Source organism: Nicotiana sylvestris, chromosome 9 (assembly GCF_000393655.2).
Source record: "Nicotiana sylvestris chromosome 9, ASM39365v2, whole genome shotgun sequence".
NCBI classification, from domain to species: domain Eukaryota; kingdom Viridiplantae; phylum Streptophyta; class Magnoliopsida; order Solanales; family Solanaceae; genus Nicotiana; species Nicotiana sylvestris.
In genome coordinates, this window is record NC_091065.1 from 190,575,660 (window position 1) to 190,597,484 (window position 21,825).

The following is a 21,825-nucleotide window of genomic DNA, read 5'->3' on the forward strand; positions in this document are numbered from 1 at the left end:
TGGTGGCCTTGTGGCCACTAGCGTCTAATTGGACCTCCCTCCTTGCCATGTGGGAAAAAAGCATATCACCTGGAACAAAGAGGTTTTTACGTATATATTTATACGCCGTGTCGGAAGTCATAAGTTCAGATGAGGCTAAAAGTCATAGGTTTAACACCACTTATATTATTTCCTCTATTTCTTTTTGGAAAAGACGATATAAAAAAATTGCCAAAAGCATAACTGAATGGCAAAATACATAAGTTACCCCCGAACTATGACCCAAATCCCTGTTACACACTTTCTAGGAACGAATATTACTTTACACACCCAACCTTTCTAAAGTGTATCTAATACACACTGCTTTGCCCACGTGGATAGTGCGTGTTTTTCCCAACAAATGAGTCGTGTGAACAGAAGGATTTTGTGTCAGATGTCAATTTTTTTTTTAGTTTTTTAAAATTTTAAATTGAGTCATCTTCTTCCTTTTTAAAAATTCTGCCATAGCTACTCCTTGAGCTCCACCATCCGATCTCCTTCTTCTCAAATAGATATACCACGATTTCTTATATCTCTTCTCGTTGTAGAGAAGCTTAACTTGAGCTTTACCCATGGCGAAGTCAAATTTTTAGGAAGCGAGAATTTTTCGAAATTTTTTCCAACCATTAAAGCTTAGCTCAAGATTTTGCACATTCTTTAATTTTATTAATGGATGATTTTTTAAATAGTTGACTTGTGGCGATGACAGTTAATGGCGGTCGAACTTTTACCGAAGTGAAATGAAAAATGAGTTGGATCTGGGCTCAAAAATTTTGATTCAATTTCAGCGGAAAAGATGGAGTGTTGGGTGTGTTTTCTAGGGATTTTTGTTAATTAATGGTGGCTTTGTTATTAAGTAAAAGGTGGAGGAAGAAACTATGGTGTTTGATGGTGAGAGAGGAGGAAGACGGCCACGGTAGTTTAGATGAGGAAGATGAGGGGTATAATTGTAATTTTAATTTTTTTTAAAATGACACATGTCACTGTTTGATTGGTGCGTGATATTGCACATATTCTGAAAAACTGGTTAAGAAAAAAATGATGTGTCTTAGATACACTTTGGAAAGGTTGAGTGTGTAAAGTAATATTCGTTCCTGGAAAGTGTGTAACAGGGATTTGGGTCATAGTTCGGGTGGCAACTTATGTATTTTGCCGAATGTGAATCAACAGCATTTATCTGTTTCCACAAAACAAAATTAATTAGAGCTTTTGACTGTTATTAACACAAGTACAATTGTGAAGCTTTCATATACTACAAGAATATGACAGAGTAAGTTCTGCAGTAGATCTCAAGCTTGTTTATCCAATAACAGTGAAGAAATGTCATGATATTGCAAAAAATTATGGCCATTCACAGCTTGGATGCTGTATGGTTCCTTTCAGATGGGCCATCAAATGTATCCGCATTGTGTTTAGACATGGGCAAAAGCTTTTGCCCGCCATCGCATCTGCCTTCACTCGATAGACCTCATGACCCAACAAGCCCTTTGAAACGAGCGTAAGAGATTATAAATATGAAAAGCACGGCAGAGAAGATAGCACTAATGATTACCACCTGCACAGCATTAAACCATCCATCAACCAAATAATGTGTGTTTCCCATCAGGTATAGTACTCACACAATCATATTAACGACAGCCACCACAAAGTGTCAAACTTACCCATTTAAACATGTAACCATGATCTTTATTCCAAGAATATGGGATGTTCATCCCAAAAATCGCAGCAATCAAAGAGTAGATAGACAAACACACAGTTCCGGAACTGAGAAAAAGTTCTAACTGCAGCCAACATGACAAAAGCACATATGAGCATAGAGACAACTCTAATCGTGAGATTCAACGAGATTGAAAAGAGATGCAATGAAAGATAGGTAGGGGATTTAGATATTTCCAAAGGAGAGCACCTGAATGAGCTGATTTCGATGATTGTCCAGCTGAAATAAGCAGCATAAGGTTTACATCATTACGTATTCAGATGAATCACATCAAACTGAAAATTATCTTGGCATTTTAACTACCTGAATATTTATGTAATCTTCTGTGTTATCAATATATTCTCGTAGCTGCAAATTAAAATAGACAAATGTTAACTGGAAAATGAAGATAAAGAACACTCTAACATGTCACTCAGCACTGAAAATTTCCAAAGAACAAAATCTAAAAGATCACTGCATTTCCACCCATCTAGTAGACATGTCAGAAAGGCCATTATTAGGAACAAATGCTAAGAAGTACAGGAAACTGAAGAGAGAGGCATAGTGTTGAATGAAGGGATTCAATGAAAGCAACAAACACTAGTCCACATAGAGATCCCATTACTCGGACGATGGAAGGTCTCCTCCCTATTCACAAGAATCACAACCCTCTCACAATTACTTCATTTTTCAACATTTGCTTAAATCAGAATAATTTGACCTGATTTTTGTTGTGTATCTCAAGACTCTTTGTATCTTACTCATGAAAGAAAAGGTAAAAGAAAGCAATAACAATTCAGGGTTCATAAAGAAGGAATATCTATATCTAAACATAAGGAGACTTGATTGCTCCCTCCGACAATCTGCACTATTCAATCGTTAACAATGGAACTTCAGAGGCAAGCATACTACTACCACTAAAGACTCTTATAGCCATCTGAAATAATGTGGTATCTCTACTATATAAGCACATTGACCAAATCTAAAGAAGACTGTCAAACATAAAATCCACAAAAACACACAAGGGACTAAAGGTTCTAAAAGGTTTCGCCAGCTTAATATATCCAATTCCACAAGAGGGCAAAACTTGCATACCGTAATTAGTTTATTAAATGTGCTATCAATTTGCCCGAAGTAAGCCTGCAAGAAAGAAAAACATTTCTTGTAAGTAGGGCTCAGAAGCATGCTTTCTTTTTTCAACTTCTCCTTCTCTTAGGTATAACAAATGATGCCATTAGAAGAAGTTTACCTCCAATAACATTTCAAGCTCTTCAACATCATTCTCATCCCCCCGAAATGTTGCAATACTAGCTCTACTAGCCCTGGATATCTTTGAGCCAATGGTAGGTGAGGCAAGAAACCAACTGGCTGCACCTGATCCACTTACAGGTGATGCACCAGCCAATTTTCTTGACAAATAAAGGTCAGCCATATCACCATCATCATCCAGAAGTTGCTCAAGCTCATCTCTCACCTGCAATTAAGTACATAATGAAGATGATGAATCCGTGGTTGTTTAAACAAACTGTGTGGTAATGATGATGCAAGGAGCGCAATAATCCAACTGCAATAAAATCATTCCATTACAGATATTATTGTTAATAAGAGTAGAAATCACGGGGCACGCGTAAGTTGAAGCTATTCACATAGTATATCAAAATGGAGTGGAGCCCCAAGGCTTTGCTTCAGGCAAAAAAAGTACAGCACGAGAGGTGTTGTCAGCGCATTTCGAGTTTAAAAAATTTAGTGGTAACACCAGGTCTGGCATTTCAGCAGAGAAGAGTGACGAATCCCGTTATCCACCAAGTTTTGAGGATGAAACAGCAGATTTCTTGGTCATCAAAACAATATACCAAAATGGAGAAAAAGGATGTATGTTTCACATAATGGGTCACGATTCTATTATCTACATGTTAATCATGTAGGAAAATTTAACTTCTTCTTGCTAAATTTAAGATGATTACCAAGTTATTATTTCCCCCCTTTTCCTGGTGCGGAGGTGGCAGCTTCTAGAGAATGATCTATCTCCAAGAAATTTAGATATCCCAGCAGCATATGTTTATATGAGGCTGGATTCAGCGATCATGAAGAGACATTTTTAATGAAATAAAGCTATATTATAAAATGTCTCTTTTAACAAAATATCCTCAAAAATCCGAAGAGAAACAAGTTCAAAGGATTTAAATATTGTTCAGTTAGTTAAAACACACTAATAAAAATGAAAACGTAAATAAGAAAGTTAACGTCAATGTCACTTAAATAATAGGTAAGACATAACCTTTTGTACGCGAGCAGTCAACCGTGTCATTTGACTCTTTAATTTCCGCACTCTATCCAGATTACGGCTACTAATCTGCATTAAACATTATTTGGGAAAAATTACCCCATGAAAGACAGATAAAACTCTAGCAATTAACCTTCTAAAGATTGCAGACGCAGAGACATCAACATATATGTGCATGCAGGAGATTAAGGGCGAGGATCAAGAAAAGGGAACCACGTAACGAAAAGAATCTCAAGATTCTTAACATGAAAAGAAACATTTCGAACTTTCAAATGCAGTACAAAATCAAACTTGTTGATGTTAGTAGCTAGCATCTAAGCTATCCCATGGGATCCAAACAAAACTTTACAAGGACAAACCACAGGAAACGGACACAATGTCCAAGATGCCAAAAAACAGCAGAAGGGACTGAAATACCAAAAACTAAGAAAACAATATATATTCTACTTTTTTTATAAGAAGAAATTATATGCATTCGTCCAATAGGGAACGATATTTGAGCAAGAAAGAGCTCTTTTGGTAAGTTTCGTGAAATACCTTCAATTGAAATACACAGAGGCGAGTAAGGGGTTTTTTTTGTGTGTGTGTGTGGGGGGGGGGGGGGTTAAAATAAAAGAAGACGCCTTACTAGTCTGTGATGAGGTAGTATGGCCTGTCCTAATTGACATCCTATTATCCTTTAAGAAGTAAATATGACAATGTTTTACTCCAAAAGCAATCAAAAGTTTTCTGTGATAGAACATGCATATGAAGGATACCCATTCTATAATTAACAATAGCGGAAAGAAGTAAGTAATGAAACTTTTCTATGGGCATAGTTCAATCGTTCCTCATTTCAAAAGAAGTAGAAGAGAGTCCAAAGAATATTTCATATGGCAAGGAATTTACAAAAATAAAAATAACTACAATTTCTACTGTATAAAAAGGAATTACCTTTATGTTATTTACTGTTAATAATAAAGTGTTATCTAGGGTAGAGACAGTCCAACACTTTATGGTGTCTCGTTTTCTTTACCTTATAATTCCTAGTTGAATTTTATGGTGTCTTGTTTTCTTGAGAAGATAACAATGGTCAAAATCAAAAAGAAAGGGTAACAAAAAGAAAAAGAAAAAGCAGACAAAGAATAGGATCTTGGTTCACATAGACAACTAAAAAACTTGAAAGCTGAAATAGAAAGTTTCCAGCATACACATGCAAAAATACAACAACAACCGCGCGGTGAAATCCCAAAAGTGCGGTATACACATGTACAAATAGACATGTAAATTATCTTTTCGTTAATGTGTGTGCTGTGAAAAGTTAGGGATTGTGAGTCATCAATAAAAATATAACTGGAAATATAGGATAAACAAGGAAAAAAAAGAAAAGATAAGAATATTTACTGAAGGATTTTCCCTCTAGGGATGGAAGACCTATGTCCTTTAGCATACTGTAATGCAAATGTAACAATGTAAACAAACACTAAACCGATTAAAATTTCATACACAGACCTTTGATGTTAGCATGTCTAAAGCAGGGTAAACAGCAGTTTCCAATTCTAATGTGCGAGCAGCAAGGTAACTACAGATGGCTTCCAAAGCGACCTCTAGAGCTCGGAATTCAAATGGAGACTCTGCATTGTGTTTGGCACAAGAAAAAGAGTCAGCATACTTACGAAAAGAACATGAATAATATACAAAGAAATGAGAAGCATGAGCTCGAGAATCGAATATGAGAAATTCACAAGTACAGAAAATTGAGAATGATAAGACGAAAACCATCTTCTTCAGTTGTTTCAATATCATGCTGAACATTCATATCTTTTTCCTCTCTCTGATCTTCACGATTTGCATTCATTGGTTTCAGCCGCCTTCTAAGTTCCTCAACAACAGGAGTAACATTTTCGTCCAATGGATCTCGAAGAAGAACCTGTCCATTAGAAAACTTAGAAATAGTCTTATATGTGGGGCTGATTTAATAAACAAAAGTTACTCAATGTTTATATCTATTTTTATGAAGATAGTAAAGATGTATGTATGCGCCTCACCCTTTTTACAAGAGTATGCATTCTCCTCACCAAAAAATAAAAAAATTGGGAGCCAAGGAAGTTGGATCAAATCAGAATGGCAGGACCGAATCTGACTCATTTTGTCTAATTACAGAGATTAATTTTGTTTATCCCAAATAGATTTCACTCATGTGGCTAAAAATTAAAGGCCAGTGTACTCATTCCTGTTGAGTTGAATTCAGAAAAATATAGTACAAGCAGGAATTCTAGTCCTACTTGGGATCAAGGTTAATCTAGATTAAGATGCGAAAAAAAAAAACTCAGTTCTCATCTTTCCCGGATTGACCAAGACCTGAATTAAGATTAATATAGAATCACTCAGTTCAAAGTATGTTTAGATCCGAAAGTAGCAAGTAGGGTTCTAAAGTTGACTGAAGTTGCTTCCACCAAATATAGATTAGGGAGCTAGCCTAATCAATATGTAAGTATCATAAAAAGTGTTCAGAACCTAAAGGATTTAACTTTAAAACTTAATAATCCATTAGAATCGACCTTTAATATTTCAAAGCAGACTTTTTGTTGAATATCTACTTCTCTAATTAAATGTTGGAAAGTCTACTTTGCGGGTCTTGAAAAGGAAAGCTAAGCTGTCATACTTTTTCAGGGTTTAGTGGAACATGAGATAAAAATCATTTTTCTAGGAATAACTCTATTGGTATTCCTCTATGGTGGACCGGACCAGCATGTATATGACCAAATTCTGGAAATGAAAAAAGAGGACATTTGGAAAGAAATAACAGAAATGGATGAAATAGTTTTGAGCTCAAATGAACATTTTAATCAATTTCAGACTTTGACCAAGATTCAAGTAGGGATTATTTTAGTTGCAGCACAAAATCCCAACTGTCTCTCTGAGTTTTGGAAAGCATAGATTGTCCCAAACCCATGTAAACAAAGATGGTTGCAGCAAGATGCTGGCCAGTACAAAAATAAAAGTCTACTTATGATGAATTATCTGAGCTCCCTGTGTGTGAGCTTCCAAACACATAGCCCATCCTAAAATCCATATAAAAGATGAGGGTTGCTGTGTGTTAATGAATCCAATTGTGATGAATTTCATGAATTCTGAATTAACTGGAATATCGGCATCCAGGTTTAGTGTTAGATGAGCAACAGGTTCCATAACATTGTGGGGCCTGGAAGGACAAAGTATAAGCAAGGGTTCCTACACCATGAATGACTGTGGGTGAAGAAGTGATGCTACAAAAAAAGGGCTCCACATCTTATTGGACATATGAGATAATGAAACTACCACAAGAGAGTCATATTCGAGTAGATAGTTTCGACATAGGCTCGTTGATAGGAAAGTAACCAAAATTAGTGGATGCCTTAAAATAGGAGGAGAGACTAAGTTGACAAGGACAACTTTACAATCTTCTTACCGCAATGATATACAACATTTCCGTTACACTCGTAAAATTAGGTCTAATAAAGTAAAGATGCCATAAAAATATGAGGGTTAGAGAGCATGTGGTCTAGATGGTATAAAAAATACCGATAGTATCCTATAGAGATTTACAAGTTAAGACCAGTCAAGGTGATATTCTCAATGAAAGATCACAAAGACTTAAAACACATTCAGAAGCTAAATCCTGCTATTTCTACAAAATGCTTGTAATAGCATCCTGCTATCCTTTTTCCTATAATAGCATATGTAGAATACAGTTACACGTCCTTGTATTATTTTTTAAAAGTACATGTCCTAGTATTATTGAACGGGACAAGAGGAAAACGGAAAAGGTAGCATTTTTTTACTTCAACACAAATAAAAGTGAGCCTCTCCATCTGGACGATAAAAGATAATACACAAATTGTCGTTATCTAGTCTTTGTCCCCTTGTGATGTCCCAACTCCTAACTTGAAATGATGAGAGTCAAACATAAGATTTCGCAACACACAACAATTGCTATCGTCTCAGTAATGAGAAACTGCTGGCACAACTATCATTCAGCAAATTGATGGTATACTAAAACAGTTAAACCTCAAGTGAATTGGCAAGATCGGTGACTGCATCCTCACTTCGAAAACAAACAAAATGTAGTTCCATAGACTCCATAAATACAATTATTAGAAATTTAACTAACTTTGTAAAAGAGAAGTGCAGAAAACAAGAAGCTTTACCAAAAAGAACATAAATTACCTCTTCAGATGTAATAATAGCCTTGATATGCTGCCCTTAATCACAATAGAATAAAAGATGCAACAATCAGTAAACAAGACACTTGAAAATGAAAAATGAAAGTCAAAGTTAAAATGTCAACCAAAAAGCAAACTGGGAAAAAGCAGCTATGAATTGGCTTCCATCTTTTACCACAAAGGAGAAGAAAAAAATTAATTAGTTAATTTACTATAGTTATTTATGGAAACAAAAAGGAAACAAATTTCAAAAACTTTTGCATATTATCTCCTAATACAGAGTGCACATTCCAACAACTATGGCTCAGTGACAAAATTGAGGATGGCTTTACAATTCTCAATATTCATTTTGCTGCATTTCAACCCGTTTCATTCCAACAACAACTAAACCTCAGTCTCAAACAAGTTCAGGTCAGCTAATCACTGCCCACATTACTCAATTTAAATCATCGCATACCAATATTATGCAAATACAAATAAAAAGTGTTAGAAGCTCTGTATATTTTCTAAATGTATAAATCTCCGAAAGGTAAAAATACTCTATAACTAGAGGTAAGTTCAAATCCAAGTAGAGGCAAAAAAAAAAAAACACTAGATGATTTCATTCCATCTGCCTAAACCTTGGTAGGCTGTGTTATCCAATACCTGTGCGGATGGAAGGTACCAGCTACTCACTGGAATATAACCCGAGCACCGCCGTCATAAAAAAAATACTCAATAATTCGAGATAAGTTAACATCCCATCGGAAGCCAAAAATACTAGGATATTTCTTCTCATCTGCCTAAGTCTTGGTAGGCATACTTTCTCGCTATTTGTGCTGCTGGTAGGAGATAATAGACATCCAATGGAATATACCTCAAGCCAGCAAGGACACCACCATTATAATAAAATACTCAATAATTCAGGATTCAAGCAACAACAACAACTATTGTGTCTCAGTCTCAAACAAATTCGGGTCAGCTATACGAATCTTCACTAACCACATTACTCCATTTAAATCTATCTCATGCCAATATTATGAAATGTAAATAAAAAGTACTTCGTTTGTCCCAGTTTATATGTCATAGTTGAAATTTCGAGAGTCAATTCCTTAGTTTTGACAGGTGAATTCGGACATAGAATTTTAGAAAAAATTAAATAAAATTTACATGTTTGTAAACTACATAAAAAGTTTATAAGTAATAATAATTAACAATTCAAACTATTTTGCCACATAAATTGGGATGGAGGGAGTATTAGGCGAATAATTCGAGATTACGAATAAGAAAAAAAAACAAACCACCTCCAAATTGAGAACAATAGCTCTTTCACGCCCCAGAATAGTGGAAGGGTAAGATAGTAGCGGATCGATAATGCGAAGATCACGAGCGTGAATTTGCACGCGATGCATGATCGCATACTTATCAACATCTAAAACAGTCTCCAAACCGGAAGCATCCATCAGAAGCCAACTCCGTGACCCGGTACCTTTTTTCTTCAACCCGACTACTTGACTCGGATCCATCACCGGCACCACTTCTCGACCCATCACCATTAACCATTACCCAAAAAACCTCAATTTCAATACTCTATAAATTTACTCAACATATGCATATGCCAATTTTTTATTTTATTTTTTATTTTTTGTAATCTGTTTATGTATGATATGAATGTGTATTAAATACTTTCTTCTGTTAATTATTTTTACAAACCCTAATTGAATGAACTAATTAGGGTTTTTTAGAGTATGAGGAAAAGCTATAAGGATCACATCGCTATATATGCAGAGAGAGAAAGAGAATAATCTGTATTTTGATGAATGAGGAAAACTGAGAAGAAGCTTTATTTTTTGCTGTTCTATTGTTTTACCTCTTTTTGTAAAAAAAGCAAATTCCTTTTTGTTAGTATTTGAATTTCGTTTTCGGGCCAGAAAATGACAAAACTTGTCCCTAATGTTTTGGTAAGATTTAGTATAGCCACTTAAATATACTCTTAAGCAATTTTGCTCCTTCATGTTGTAGGTCACGAGTTCGAGCCGTAAAAACAGTTATTAATAATTGCATTAGCATATATTATTTATATCACACATCTTGAGGTGCGATCTTTTCCTATACCTTAGTACGGGATACTTTGTGCACCAGATTGCTCTGCTTATTTTATCAAAAGTTAATATTTTGGTCTTTATTAAATATTTATCAAATTCTAAATGAGAATTGTAACAAAATATAATAAAAAACATCAAGAAAGTTCCATTCAATTTCAGTTGCATAAAAAATTACACAAAAAATAGCAGCATTTGCACCTCAAAAAACTACATCAATCGTTAACCACCAATAGCAAAAATTAACCTACTTCGTCTCCAAATGTGAATTCCCATTAATTTTCTTTTAAAAAAATTTAATAACTAGATTTCGTTAGATACTTAATGAGTGGCAAATTAAAAGGACCAAAAGGTATATTTAAGGAACTATTTTAAACATACTTCTAAATATAAAGGACCATTTTTGTCATTTTCTCAAAATTCATATAAGATGGTCAAATGGGCCCGACTTCTTTTTATCAATTTCATTTGGAACCACAGTTTTTGTAGGGAGGGTATTTAAGGACTTAGATTCTATCTTTACTTAAGTCAATAATCATCATTAATAAATGATAAATAATCAACAGGGTGAGGTCAAACTAGAATCGGTTTCAACTTAATTATATAAGTATTTCATTTCAAATGAATGTCTTGATTTAGCATCTTGTCGTCTTCTCATATAATTGACTCCTAATTGAACTTCATATCTTGTCGTTTTCTTATTTTGTTGACTATTAATTTGGTTCACTATTTTAAAGTTTTTATTTATAGTCCGTTTAAGTTGAGAGGTCTCCAGTTCGAGCCATTAGTATGAAATGATCTTTATTACGGAATTTTTTATCCCCAAAGTAGTATTTTTTTTGCATGAAATTGAGATTTATCCAATCTCAAAGCGGGTACCAAATATTGGATGAGAAATAAAAAAATATTTTTATTGACTTACGAATCTTTTATTGTTTTGGTAAATCAAATAAAAAATAATATCAAATAACTTTCAATATCCATCTCTTTTCGTATTATCAAGACGAATATGGAACATGCTAAGACTAAATAAGCATTTACGTGAACCACTAAACTAAGATCCTCTCCACTACAAATATATTCTTTGCTTCTTTTGAGAGAACTCTTACATCAATCAATTTGTAAGGTGTGAGCGACTGGCTGTAGTGGGCACGCGGAGAGGTAGAGGACGACCTAAGAAGTATTGGGGAGAGGTGATCAGACAGGACATGGCGTGACTTAGGATTACTGAGGACATGGCCCTTGACAGGGAATTATGGAGGTCGAGCATTAAGGTTGCAGGTTAGGGGAAAGTTGTGAATATTTCTACAGCACAATAGAGTGAGACTAGCTAGTTAGGAGTTAGACGAAAAATGCCATTGGTCGTCTATTGATGTAGGGCTTTACCTGCTAGTTTTACTATACCAGCCATCTATTTCGTATTTCGTATTCTGTATTTCATATCTCTTATATTGCTGTTATTTATTATGCATTTTTATGGTACTAATATATCGGCTCTTGTTGCTTTTTTTGAGCCGATGGTCTCCTGGAAACAGCCTCTCTACCCTTCGGGGTAGGGGTAAGGTCTGCGTACATATTACCCTCCCCAGACCCCACTTGTGAGATTATACTAGGTCGTTGTTGTTGTTGTTGTTGTGTTATAACGCTAATGACAATCACATTTTTCTAACATAGATTTGAAACTAACATCTCAAGGTCAGTGTCAGTCACATTAATTAGATATGAACGTACTAAGAATTTTAGGAAAATAGGCATTCTAAGTGTAACCTAATGGTCAATGAGTGGAAGTAAAGATCGAACCCTAGCAGAGACAAAAAAGTAAGGTGATTTCTTTGTATTTGTTTAAATTTTGGTAGGCAGAATTACCCCCGTACGTGTGTTTGGTAGGTAGGTATAAGTGTACGGTAAAACAGTCGAAGTGCATACAAGTTGGCTCGAACATCACCCTCATAAAAAATAAAAATAAAAATTTATAAAAAAAAATAGAAGTTTAATTTTTATTCCATGTTATCTTGTCTAATATATTGACGTGATATGATAGAACGAGTAGAAGGTGCAATTAACTCATGATTTTAACCTGAAATTTTTTATATAAAATATACCAAGTTCTAATGCAGACATCTTCTGCTTCTTGATCTGCAGTACACAGGCCAACCTACTTGTTTGCATCAAATTTATTTGTGAATACAAAAATAAATTGCAATCACAATATAAATATGAAGAAACATAGTTTTATTGATAAAATGACACGGGTACAATTTTATTTGTTCCCTTGATTCTTCTTGATGATGTCCATCTCATTGAAGAAGTATTAGGCATGTGCCTAATAAGAGTTTTCTTTGGTTTGGTAGCCAACCTTGTTGACTTGGTCTGGTTGGTAGCCAACCTTGTTGAATTAGTTTGGTTTGGTAGCCAACCTTGTTGAATTTCTTTGGTTTGGTAGCCAACTTTGTTGAATTGTGAAAAGTGTGTGTAAATTGTCAAATATTGTAGGCTTTAGAGGGTGAAGCTTTGGCTATAAAAGGAGAGCTTCAACTCTCATTTCTTCACACCAACAAAGAGAGAAAGAAAGAGTGAGGTTTCACAGACAAGGTATAAGAAAATAGTCTGTGAGGAAAATAGAGAGTGAGCGATATTGTAGTGAGGTGGGAATATCAAAAGAGGGTTATTTCTTTTGAGTGTTGTAGTGGTCTTTGGAGTATTTATCTCCGACCTACAAAGTGTAAAATTCCTTACTATAGTGATATCAGTTGCTCCTCTCGGGGTCGTGGTTTTTTCCCTTATTCAGAAGGGTTTTCCACGTAAAAATCTTGGTGTCATTGTTACTCTTTTATTCTTGTTAATTACCGTATCTCGGTGCTACATTATTATTCCGCTTTATTACCGTGAATATTATTTTGGTAAGGGGTTTATTCCCAACAACTGGTATCAGAGCACAGGTTCTGCTCGTTCACTGAAATACTATTCACTGTCGGTAGTACTATACTTGGTGAAAAATAAAAATGTCCGGAGTAAAGTACGAGGTAGCAAAATTCAACGGAGATAACGGTTTCTCAACATGGCAAAGAAGGATGAGAGATCTGCTCATCCAACAAGGATTACACAAGGTTCTAGATGTTGATTCCAAAAAGCCTGATACCATGAAAGCTGAGGATTGGGCTGACTTGGATGAAAGAGCTGCTAGTGCAATTAGGTTGCACTTATCAGATGATGTGGTAAATAACATCATTGATGAAGACACTGCACGTGGAATTTGGACAAGGTTGGAAAGCCTATACATGTCCAAAACGCTGACAAATAAATTGTACCTGAAGAAGCAGTTATACGCCCTACACATGAGTGAAGGTACGAATTTTTTGTCACATTTAAATGTGTTTAACGGACTAATCACACAGCTTGCCAACCTCGGAGTGAAAATCGAGGAAGAAGATAAAGCCATCTTGCTATTGAACTCGTTGCCATCTTCGTACGATAATTTGGCAACAACCATCCTGCACGGTAAGACTACTATTGAGTTGAAAGATGTCACATCGGCTCTTCTACTCAATGAGAAGATGAGAAAGAAGCCTGAAAATCAAGGACATGCTCTCATCACAGAAGGTAGAGGCAGGAGTTATCAAAGGAGTTCGAACAACTATGGTAGATCCGGAGCTCGTGGGAAGTCAAAGAACCGATCCAAATCAAGAGTCAGAAATTGCTACAACTGTAATCAACCAGGTCACTTCAAAAGAGATTGCCCAAATCCAAGGAAGGGCAAAGGTGAAACCAGTGGCCAGAAGAATGACGACAACACAGCCGCCATGGTGCAAAATAATGATAATGTTGTCCTCTTTATAAATGAGGAAGAGGAATGCATGCACCTGTCAGGTCCAGAGTCGGAATGGGTGGTTGACACAGCGGCATCTCACCATGCCACACCGGTAAGAGATCTTTTTTGCAGATATGTAGCAGGTGATTTCGGCACAGTGAAAATGGGTAACACAAGTTACTCAAAGATTGCGGGGATTGGTGACATTTGTATCAAGACAAATGTCGGATGCACATTGGTTCTAAAGGATGTGCGGCATGTACCTGATTTGCGGATGAACTTGATCTCGGGAATTGCTTTAGACCGAGATGGATACGAGAGTTATTTTGCAAATCAAAAGTGGAGACTCACTAAGGGATCATTGGTGATTGCAAAGGGAGTTGCTCGTGGCACGTTGTACAGGACAAATGCAGAAATATGCCAAGGTGAATTGAACGCGGCACAAGATGAGATTTCTGTAGATTTATGGCACAAAAGAATGGGTCATATGAGCGAGAAGGGATTGCAGATTCTTGCCAAGAAATCACTCATTTCTTATGCCAAAGGTACAACTGTAAAACCTTGTGACTACTGTTTATTTGGTAAGCAGCATAGAGTCTCATTTCAGACATCGTCTGAAAGAAAATTGAATATACTTGATTTAGTATATTCTGATGTTTGCGGCCCAATGGAAATTGAATCAATGGGCGGTAACAAATATTTTGTTACTTTTATTGATGATGCTTCACGAAAATTATGGGTTTATATTTTGAAAACCAAAGATCAGGTGTTTCAAGTTTTCCAGAAGTTTCATGCTCTAGTAGAAAGGGAGACGGGTCGAAAGCTAAAGCGTCTCCGAAGTGACAATGGAGGTGAGTACACTTCAAGGGAATTTGAAGAGTATTGTTCAAGTCATGGGATCAGACATGAAAAGACAGTTCCTGGAACCCCACAGCACAATGGCGTAGCCGAGAGGATGAACCGCACCATTGTGGAGAAGGTGAGAAGCATGCTCAGAATGGCTAAACTGCCTAAGTCATTCTGGGGTGAAGCAGTTCAGACAGCCTGTTACCTGATCAATAGGAGTCCATCAGTTCCGTTGGCGTTTGAAATCCCAGAGAGAGTCTGGACCAACAAGGAGGTGTCCTACTCCCGGCACCGCGAGGTGCGTAGGGAGTTTTTTCCAATTAAAGGACAGTCGAAACGGGATTGGTTTAATTATTTCAGAGTCGCCACTTGGGAGATTTAGGGTGTCCCAAGTCACCAATTTTAATCCCGAATCGAGGAAAAGAATGACTCTATATTACAGTCTGCGTACCAGAAATCCGGATAAGGAATTCTGTTAACCCGGGAGAAGGTGTTAGGCATTCCCGAGTTCCGTGGTTCTAGCACGGTCGCTCAACTGTTATATTCGGCTTATTTATCTGATTTTTAATACAATTATGAACCATGTGCAAATTTTATCTTTTACCGCTTTATTATCATTATTTTTTAGGAATGTGAACATCGCTTAAAACATATCTTTGGACTGTGTCACATGAAATGCACCCACAATCCGAAACATATTTTATTTGATGTTTTAGGATTTAGATTTGGGTCGCATGAAATGCGCATCCGAGTTTAAGAAGGTAAAATTAATTAAATCGCGCCTAAAGAGTCTAGCGCGTCATTATCTTTGGGGAAGGAAGTGAAATTCACTAAACAATCCATCCCAAATTCTAAGTAATTTTTTTTAAATAATTAAATAAATAAATGAGATTGGAGAATCCTGTAAATTTGTATTATTTACATCTATTTATTTTTAGCGAAATCCTTCCTTATTTTAAGAATATCCCTTAATGACTACCTTTTTATTATTACCAAGTTTATCTATAAATATAAAATCAATATCTACATTCTTGAAAATAACATATTAAATAGAAGAGAAAAACAAATATTAACAGAAAGTAATAAAATTATAATCATAAATACAACATGGAATTGTCGAAAAATAAAATAAAAAATAAAATAAAAAAATTATCCCATAGTTGGATTAAAATTCAAATTGTTAAGACTTAAGCTTATTGAAACTAATTATTTACAAATACTGAAAATTGAAAGAAAGAAAAAAAAACTTGATTACTAAACCATATTTCTAAAAAATTTAAACAATTTAACCTTAACTAACTTTGTTTTAATTCACATCATGTCCTAATACTTGTTCGCAAACTAATTCATGTTTTAACTGAAATTGACTACATGATTCCGATTAACTTATCGTTGACGAAAAACCTTATGAATAAGGAATTTAGTTAATTTTTGCCAAACTGATTCAATAACGCCATTTTTACGTTATTTCTTCTATTTTTTTTATTAAACAGTTTTAATTAATAATCAGGCTTAAATATATTTCCTAATAATCTGGTTAAGGCGTTATTTAATATGTCGCTATAATATGCCTAGTTATGCCAATGACAGTGATTTACAGAATAATAATACATGAATAACCTAAATACAATACAAAAAATTAAATTAAACTAAATTAAAAATTTAACACTCCATTCTTCATTTCAGCTTACAAAATGCCAAAATTACAGTTGTGTACCTGATATTGTCAATATAAGAAGAAGAAAGTCAGCAACGTAATACGTAACACAGCAACAACAACAATAACCAGCAATAACCAGTCAACGAAAATCCCAGTGACAGCTTTGAAAAATTCAAAATAAAATCCAGGAATGCCGAAAATAATGGACAGAAACCAAGGGAAATTTTCAGATTTTTGAAAGGCTAGTTAATCTTCAACCCTTAATTTCTACACCTGTATACCAGAATATTTATCAGGTGTGTACTACTTTCTCTTCTAATTTTCAATTTTTTTTTCTTTGTATGTTTTTCTTTTCTTGAGAGTTTCAATTTTTTTTTCGGAATAAATGTTCAGCTCTTTTTTTTTCTCTAATCTCTCTTTTTTTTCTGTCTCTGATTTTTTCAGACCTCTCTATATATAATCCACACCCTTTAATCAATTAAAATCAATCCCTTTCTCTACCAAACCCATTATCTTCCCACTCATCCCCATTACATTAAATAAACATATCACACCACCCCATTTCATTTTGTCCCCCATGCTTCATTTAAAATAATGCAAGATTCCCCTTTAAATTAAATCTTGTCCCCCCTTTATATTAAATAATCATATCACAACCCACCCCATTTCATTTTGTCCCCCATGCTTCAAATAAACAATTACAAAATGTACAATTCCTAAACTACCCCTTCCGACCTTACTGAAATTACCAAACTACCCCTGAACGTATTACAAATTTACCAAACTACCCATCAGCTATAACACATCAATTAATCAAACTTAACCAAAATATAGACAATATGATCAATTTCTAACAATGTTCAAACAACAATATGAACACGGATGAACATCATAACAACAATATCACATGAACATGATTTTAACAACATTTCAACAACAAATCACATGAACACAAATTGAACAACCAAGAACAACTAAAATTTGATTGAACAATATTTTAGCAACAAACAATCCTATTTTCGGATTCAACACCAACAACAAACAAAGTATGAAGATTTCTAAATTCAATCATATTGAACTTAAAATCAACTCTAACAACATTACAACAAACAATTCTTATATTAAACTTTAAACAAGATTATGAGAACAATTCAAGAAATAATCATAAATGGTAAACAAGGAATCAAACTATACACATTTCGGATTCAAAATCAAACGGATTCAAAATCAAACAAACATAATATGAACATGAATTAAATCTAAAAATAAAAACGACGGATTCAAATGACTAAAACCAACATACTTTCCTTATTACAACTAAATTCTTTTAGGCAAATGACAAAACAAAAACTAAGAAGAAACAATTATGAATTTAAACTTGAACTTAACAATATTAACAATTTCCGGAAAATATATCAAATACATGAAATAAATTGAAGAAACAATTAATTAAATTTCAATTTGAATCTAACAAATATTAAAACTAACAAATATTTATCTAAACAATAATACAAACATGAAATAAACATGAAAAACAACTAATTAACTTCCATTTGAAATCTGAAAATTAATTTAACAAAACACATGAACAAAGTAAAAATTAATTCAAACGATAAACAAAACAAACATTTGTTGATTTTAGATTCAAGAAATATCAAAACAAAATACAGACAAAATAAAATTCAAAAACTACTAACCGGACTGAAACGAAGAGTGTATGCACTGACTCGACGAACTTCGACCAAAGCTCGACCACACGACGATGAACGAATCTAAGAAGCAAGCTGATGCAACACCGACTTAAGGGTGCGGGCAGCAGCGAACAAAACAAAAGCAGCTGGGGGTGCGTTTGGTTTTGTACGCGAAGCATAAGGAAGAAGATGAGGGTGAGGCAACAACGTCCAGCAACAACCATGGCGAAGAAGAACGCAACAACATTCTGGCCGCGTAAATGGTGGACGCGCAGCAGAAGCGACGACGAAGCAGCTGGGGGTTCGTTTGGTTTGTTCGCGTGAAAAAGATGAAGGCAGCAACGGAAGCAGATGGGTCAGTAGGTTGATGGTGAAGCAATAGCGCAGCAGCAGCTCGGAGGAAGATAAGAATGGAGCATCTACGCGGGGAGGAGGAAAGCAGCCATTGACGTCGAGCTCAAGCTCGAGCTTGACGCCGGACGACGAAGATGAAGCAGAAACAGTCGCGTGGTCGCCTGGGCTGCTCATGGTCGAAGACTAAGTAGCTGCGACTTTGGTGATGGTGAAGCCGAAGGCAGCGGGGTGGGTCATCGACGGGAAGCTGGGCAGCCATGGTTGCTCGTTGACGATGGGTTGTTCGACTACTAGCGAAGGGTGGTCGATGGAGGGGTTGTGCGCGGGTGTGAAGGTGAGTATCCATGGTTGGCTATGGCAGCCATTGGAGCTTGAAGTTTTGAGGAAGAAGAAAGAGAATAGGGGGGGGGGCGGATGCTTTAGGCATTTCTTAGGGTTTTCTTAATTTTTTTTTGTTTTTCTTTGTTTTATTTTTTGAAATGCAAGATAATAGGGTGTTGGGTTATGGACCGGGTTGACCCAGTTTGAAATGGACTGGGTCGTAGGGAAGATTGGGCCATTTTTGGGCCTGTTGCTTGAAATTGAAGAAGAGGCCCAATTCCGACTTTCTTTATATTTTCGCTCTCTTTTCTTCTTTTATTTATCTAAAACTAAATTATAAAAATACTTAAACTATTATTAAGAACTAAATTAAGTTATAAAAGCGCAAATTAACTCCCAATAACAATTAACGCACAATTAAGTATTAATTAAGCATAAAATTGTATATTTGGACATTAAATGCTAAAAATGCAAACGATGCCTATTTTTGTAATTTTTTTATTTTTGTAAAACAAATTTAATTATTATCAATTATAGAATTAAATCCTACATGCAAAATGCGACATATTTTTGTATTTTTTATTAATTTAACAAATAAACACGCACAGACAACTACAAATAATTATTCAAAATATCACAAAATTGCACACCAAAGAAAAATCATTTTATTTTTGAATTTTTGGGAGTAATTCTCATATAGGGCAAAAATCACGTGCTTACAGCTGCCCCTCTTTGCCCGGAGACACGAAGGGTTTTCGTGCAAAGATAAAGCGAGCGATTTTTGCCCATCCGAGTACTCTGTTGAAGCATTTTTTGAAAAAGATTTGACCGAACCTTTGCTTCAAAGGTTTCCTACATATCCTGGGCTAAACAGGAATCAGGTCAATGTAGTTCGGGAAGTCTTGGTAGCTGGGACTACCATGGGACTGCAATGTTACTGCTGTTGCATGCTACTTTTACTGTTTGCTGACCTCCTTATTACACCATGCTTAAAAAAATAAGAAGCTAGACTAAGCTAGAAATTACAGAATCTTATCTGTTTTCCCCTTGCTCCGGTTGCCTTGCCTTTTGTCGGTTTGTGTTTCCTCTAGTGCCTTTTTACCAAAACTTCTGGCCCTTGGTTTTTTTTTTTTGAATACCAGTTTTCATCATTTTGTTCGGTCCGCTGGGGACATGACTTTCTTCATTAAGCTTTTTGGCGGTTCCTCTGGGGACACGATTATCTTCATCAGTTCCTTAGGTTGGACATGATTTAATGTTCACACACCATTTTTCAAGACGCGTCTTTTCTTTCTTTTGACTCATGCGCTTGAATTTGCGCTGGGACTTCTTGTTGCCACCTTCTGCCTTCCGGTGTTGGGATTTTTATTGTTTCCTGCTGGGGATTCTTGTTGTAACCTTCTGCCTTCCGGTGGGGTTACTGACTTCAAAATCTGCAGTATAAGACTGAAAAGTATTCCTCTCGTTATACAGGTGGGCGCCTGGACATGAAATGAAAATGTATACCCGCATTATACTGGTGGGCGACCTGGAAATGAAAAACTGAAATGTATGCCCGCATTATACTGGTGGGCGACCTAGAACAGAAATGAAAAGACAGAAATGTATTCCCGCATTATACTGGTGGGCGACCTAGAACATGAAATGAAAACATAAATGCATACCCGCATTATACTGGTGGGCGACCTAGAACATGAAATGAAAAGAGAAATTCATACCCGCATTATACTGGTAGGCGACCTAGAACTTAAAAGTATTCCCGCATTATACTGGTGGGCGACCTAAAATATGGAATGAACAGACATAATGTATTCTCTCATTATACTGGTGGGCGACCTAGAACTGAAATGAAAACATAAATGCATACCCGCATTATACTGGTGGGCGACCTAGAACTGAAATGTATTCCCGCATTATACTGGTGGGCGACCTAGAACTGAAATGTATTCCCGCATTTTACTGGTGGGCAACCTAGAACTTAAAAGTATTCCCGCATTTTACGGGTTTTGTCTTATTGCCTTGTCTCTGGATTGCCCTTTTCACATTTTATGTTGTACCATTTTGGCAACTGGTAGTAAGCTCTGAAAGACCTTCCTTAAAACATAAATTTCTAGAAAAATTCTTTTAAACAAAGAAATGAAAAGATAGAAAAATGAGAAAATCTTTCTGAACAAATGATGGAAAAAAATGAACTTATCTGGGTGATACAACCGATTCCAATGATCATGTTGTGCATTCCGGATTAATCAACCCAGTCTATTTGTGTCGATCAAACTTTCTGATGTCTTCACTTGCTGGGGATAAATAGGTGCCCAATTCTTCGCAAAATACGGATCTTTTCCGTCAATCTATCTTGTCGCCTTATAGTGCCCTTCGCGGGGTTTTCACTAACAAGGCTCTCTCATTTCTCACAACTCCCGTCGCCTTATGGTGCCTGTGAAGGTTTTCACCGATAAGACTCTCTCATTTTGTATTTCTCAGCTTACGTCGCCTTATGGCGCCTGTGAAGGTTTTCGCCGATAAGACTCTCTCATCTTATTTTCTCAGCTTGGGATTGGAGTGTTGCCGATAAGATTTTTCTCTGCCGGGAATTCTTTTGGCTATTAATTCTTTCAATTCATGATCCTCATTCAGTCAGGGACCGACGTTTTATTCTTGGTTTTCATTTGCCTATCTTAACACCTCTCGGATACTGATCGGGAGGTCTTTTTTGGATATCAATATAGGTTTTAGAAGAAAAGGATATAAAATTCAAAATAACTTTGATGGGTAAAGTATTACAACTCTTGGAATCAAACTCGTTTTTTTTCAAAATTTAGAAACATAATTTCTGCCCCAGTTTTCTTACTTGGGGATTTTTCTTCTGATTTTTTTTCCTTTTT

At 35.7% G+C, this 21,825-nt stretch overlaps 1 protein-coding gene across 3 annotated transcripts; it reads right to left on the reverse strand.

Moving 5' to 3' along the window:
- Nucleotides 1–1,198: 1,198 nt before the first annotated feature.
- On the reverse strand, nucleotides 1,199–10,038 carry LOC104245463 (magnesium transporter MRS2-I-like). 3 transcript variants are annotated; one of them, XM_009801073.2, is made up of 11 exons: nucleotides 9,466–10,038; nucleotides 8,187–8,216; nucleotides 5,757–5,907; nucleotides 5,490–5,611; nucleotides 3,993–4,067; nucleotides 2,964–3,188; nucleotides 2,810–2,854; nucleotides 2,039–2,083; nucleotides 1,925–1,954; nucleotides 1,680–1,799; nucleotides 1,199–1,573 (listed from the first exon to the last, which is right to left on the reverse strand). In XM_009801073.2, the coding sequence occupies exons 1-11, from the start codon at nucleotides 9,715–9,717 to the stop codon at nucleotides 1,487–1,489; spliced, it is 1,182 nt and encodes a 393-aa protein (XP_009799375.1). In that variant the 5' UTR covers nucleotides 9,718–10,038; the 3' UTR covers nucleotides 1,199–1,486. The 3 variants fall into 3 exon arrangements, with proteins under 3 accessions (XP_009799375.1, XP_070012067.1, XP_070012068.1); XM_070155966.1 differs by having other exon boundaries at nucleotides 9,463–9,976; XM_070155967.1 differs by lacking the exon at nucleotides 8,187–8,216 and having other exon boundaries at nucleotides 9,466–9,838.
- Between the last annotated feature and the right edge of the window lie 11,787 nt (nucleotides 10,039–21,825).

Bases quoted from the DNA above. Each gene is read 5' to 3' on its own strand.
- LOC104245463 (XM_070155966.1), bottom strand. From the start codon at position 9,717: ATGGTGATGGGTCGAGAAGTGGTGCCGGTGATGGATCCGAGTCAAGTA. The intron at 3,189-3,992 runs GTTATGTCTTAC...ACTTAATTGCAG, and splicing joins TGACTGCTCGCGTACAAAAG to GTGAGAGATGAGCTTGAGCA. The intron at 1,800-1,924 runs GTGCTCTCCTTT...TGTTGGCTGCAG, and splicing joins ATCGAAATCAGCTCATTCAG to TTAGAACTTTTTCTCAGTTC.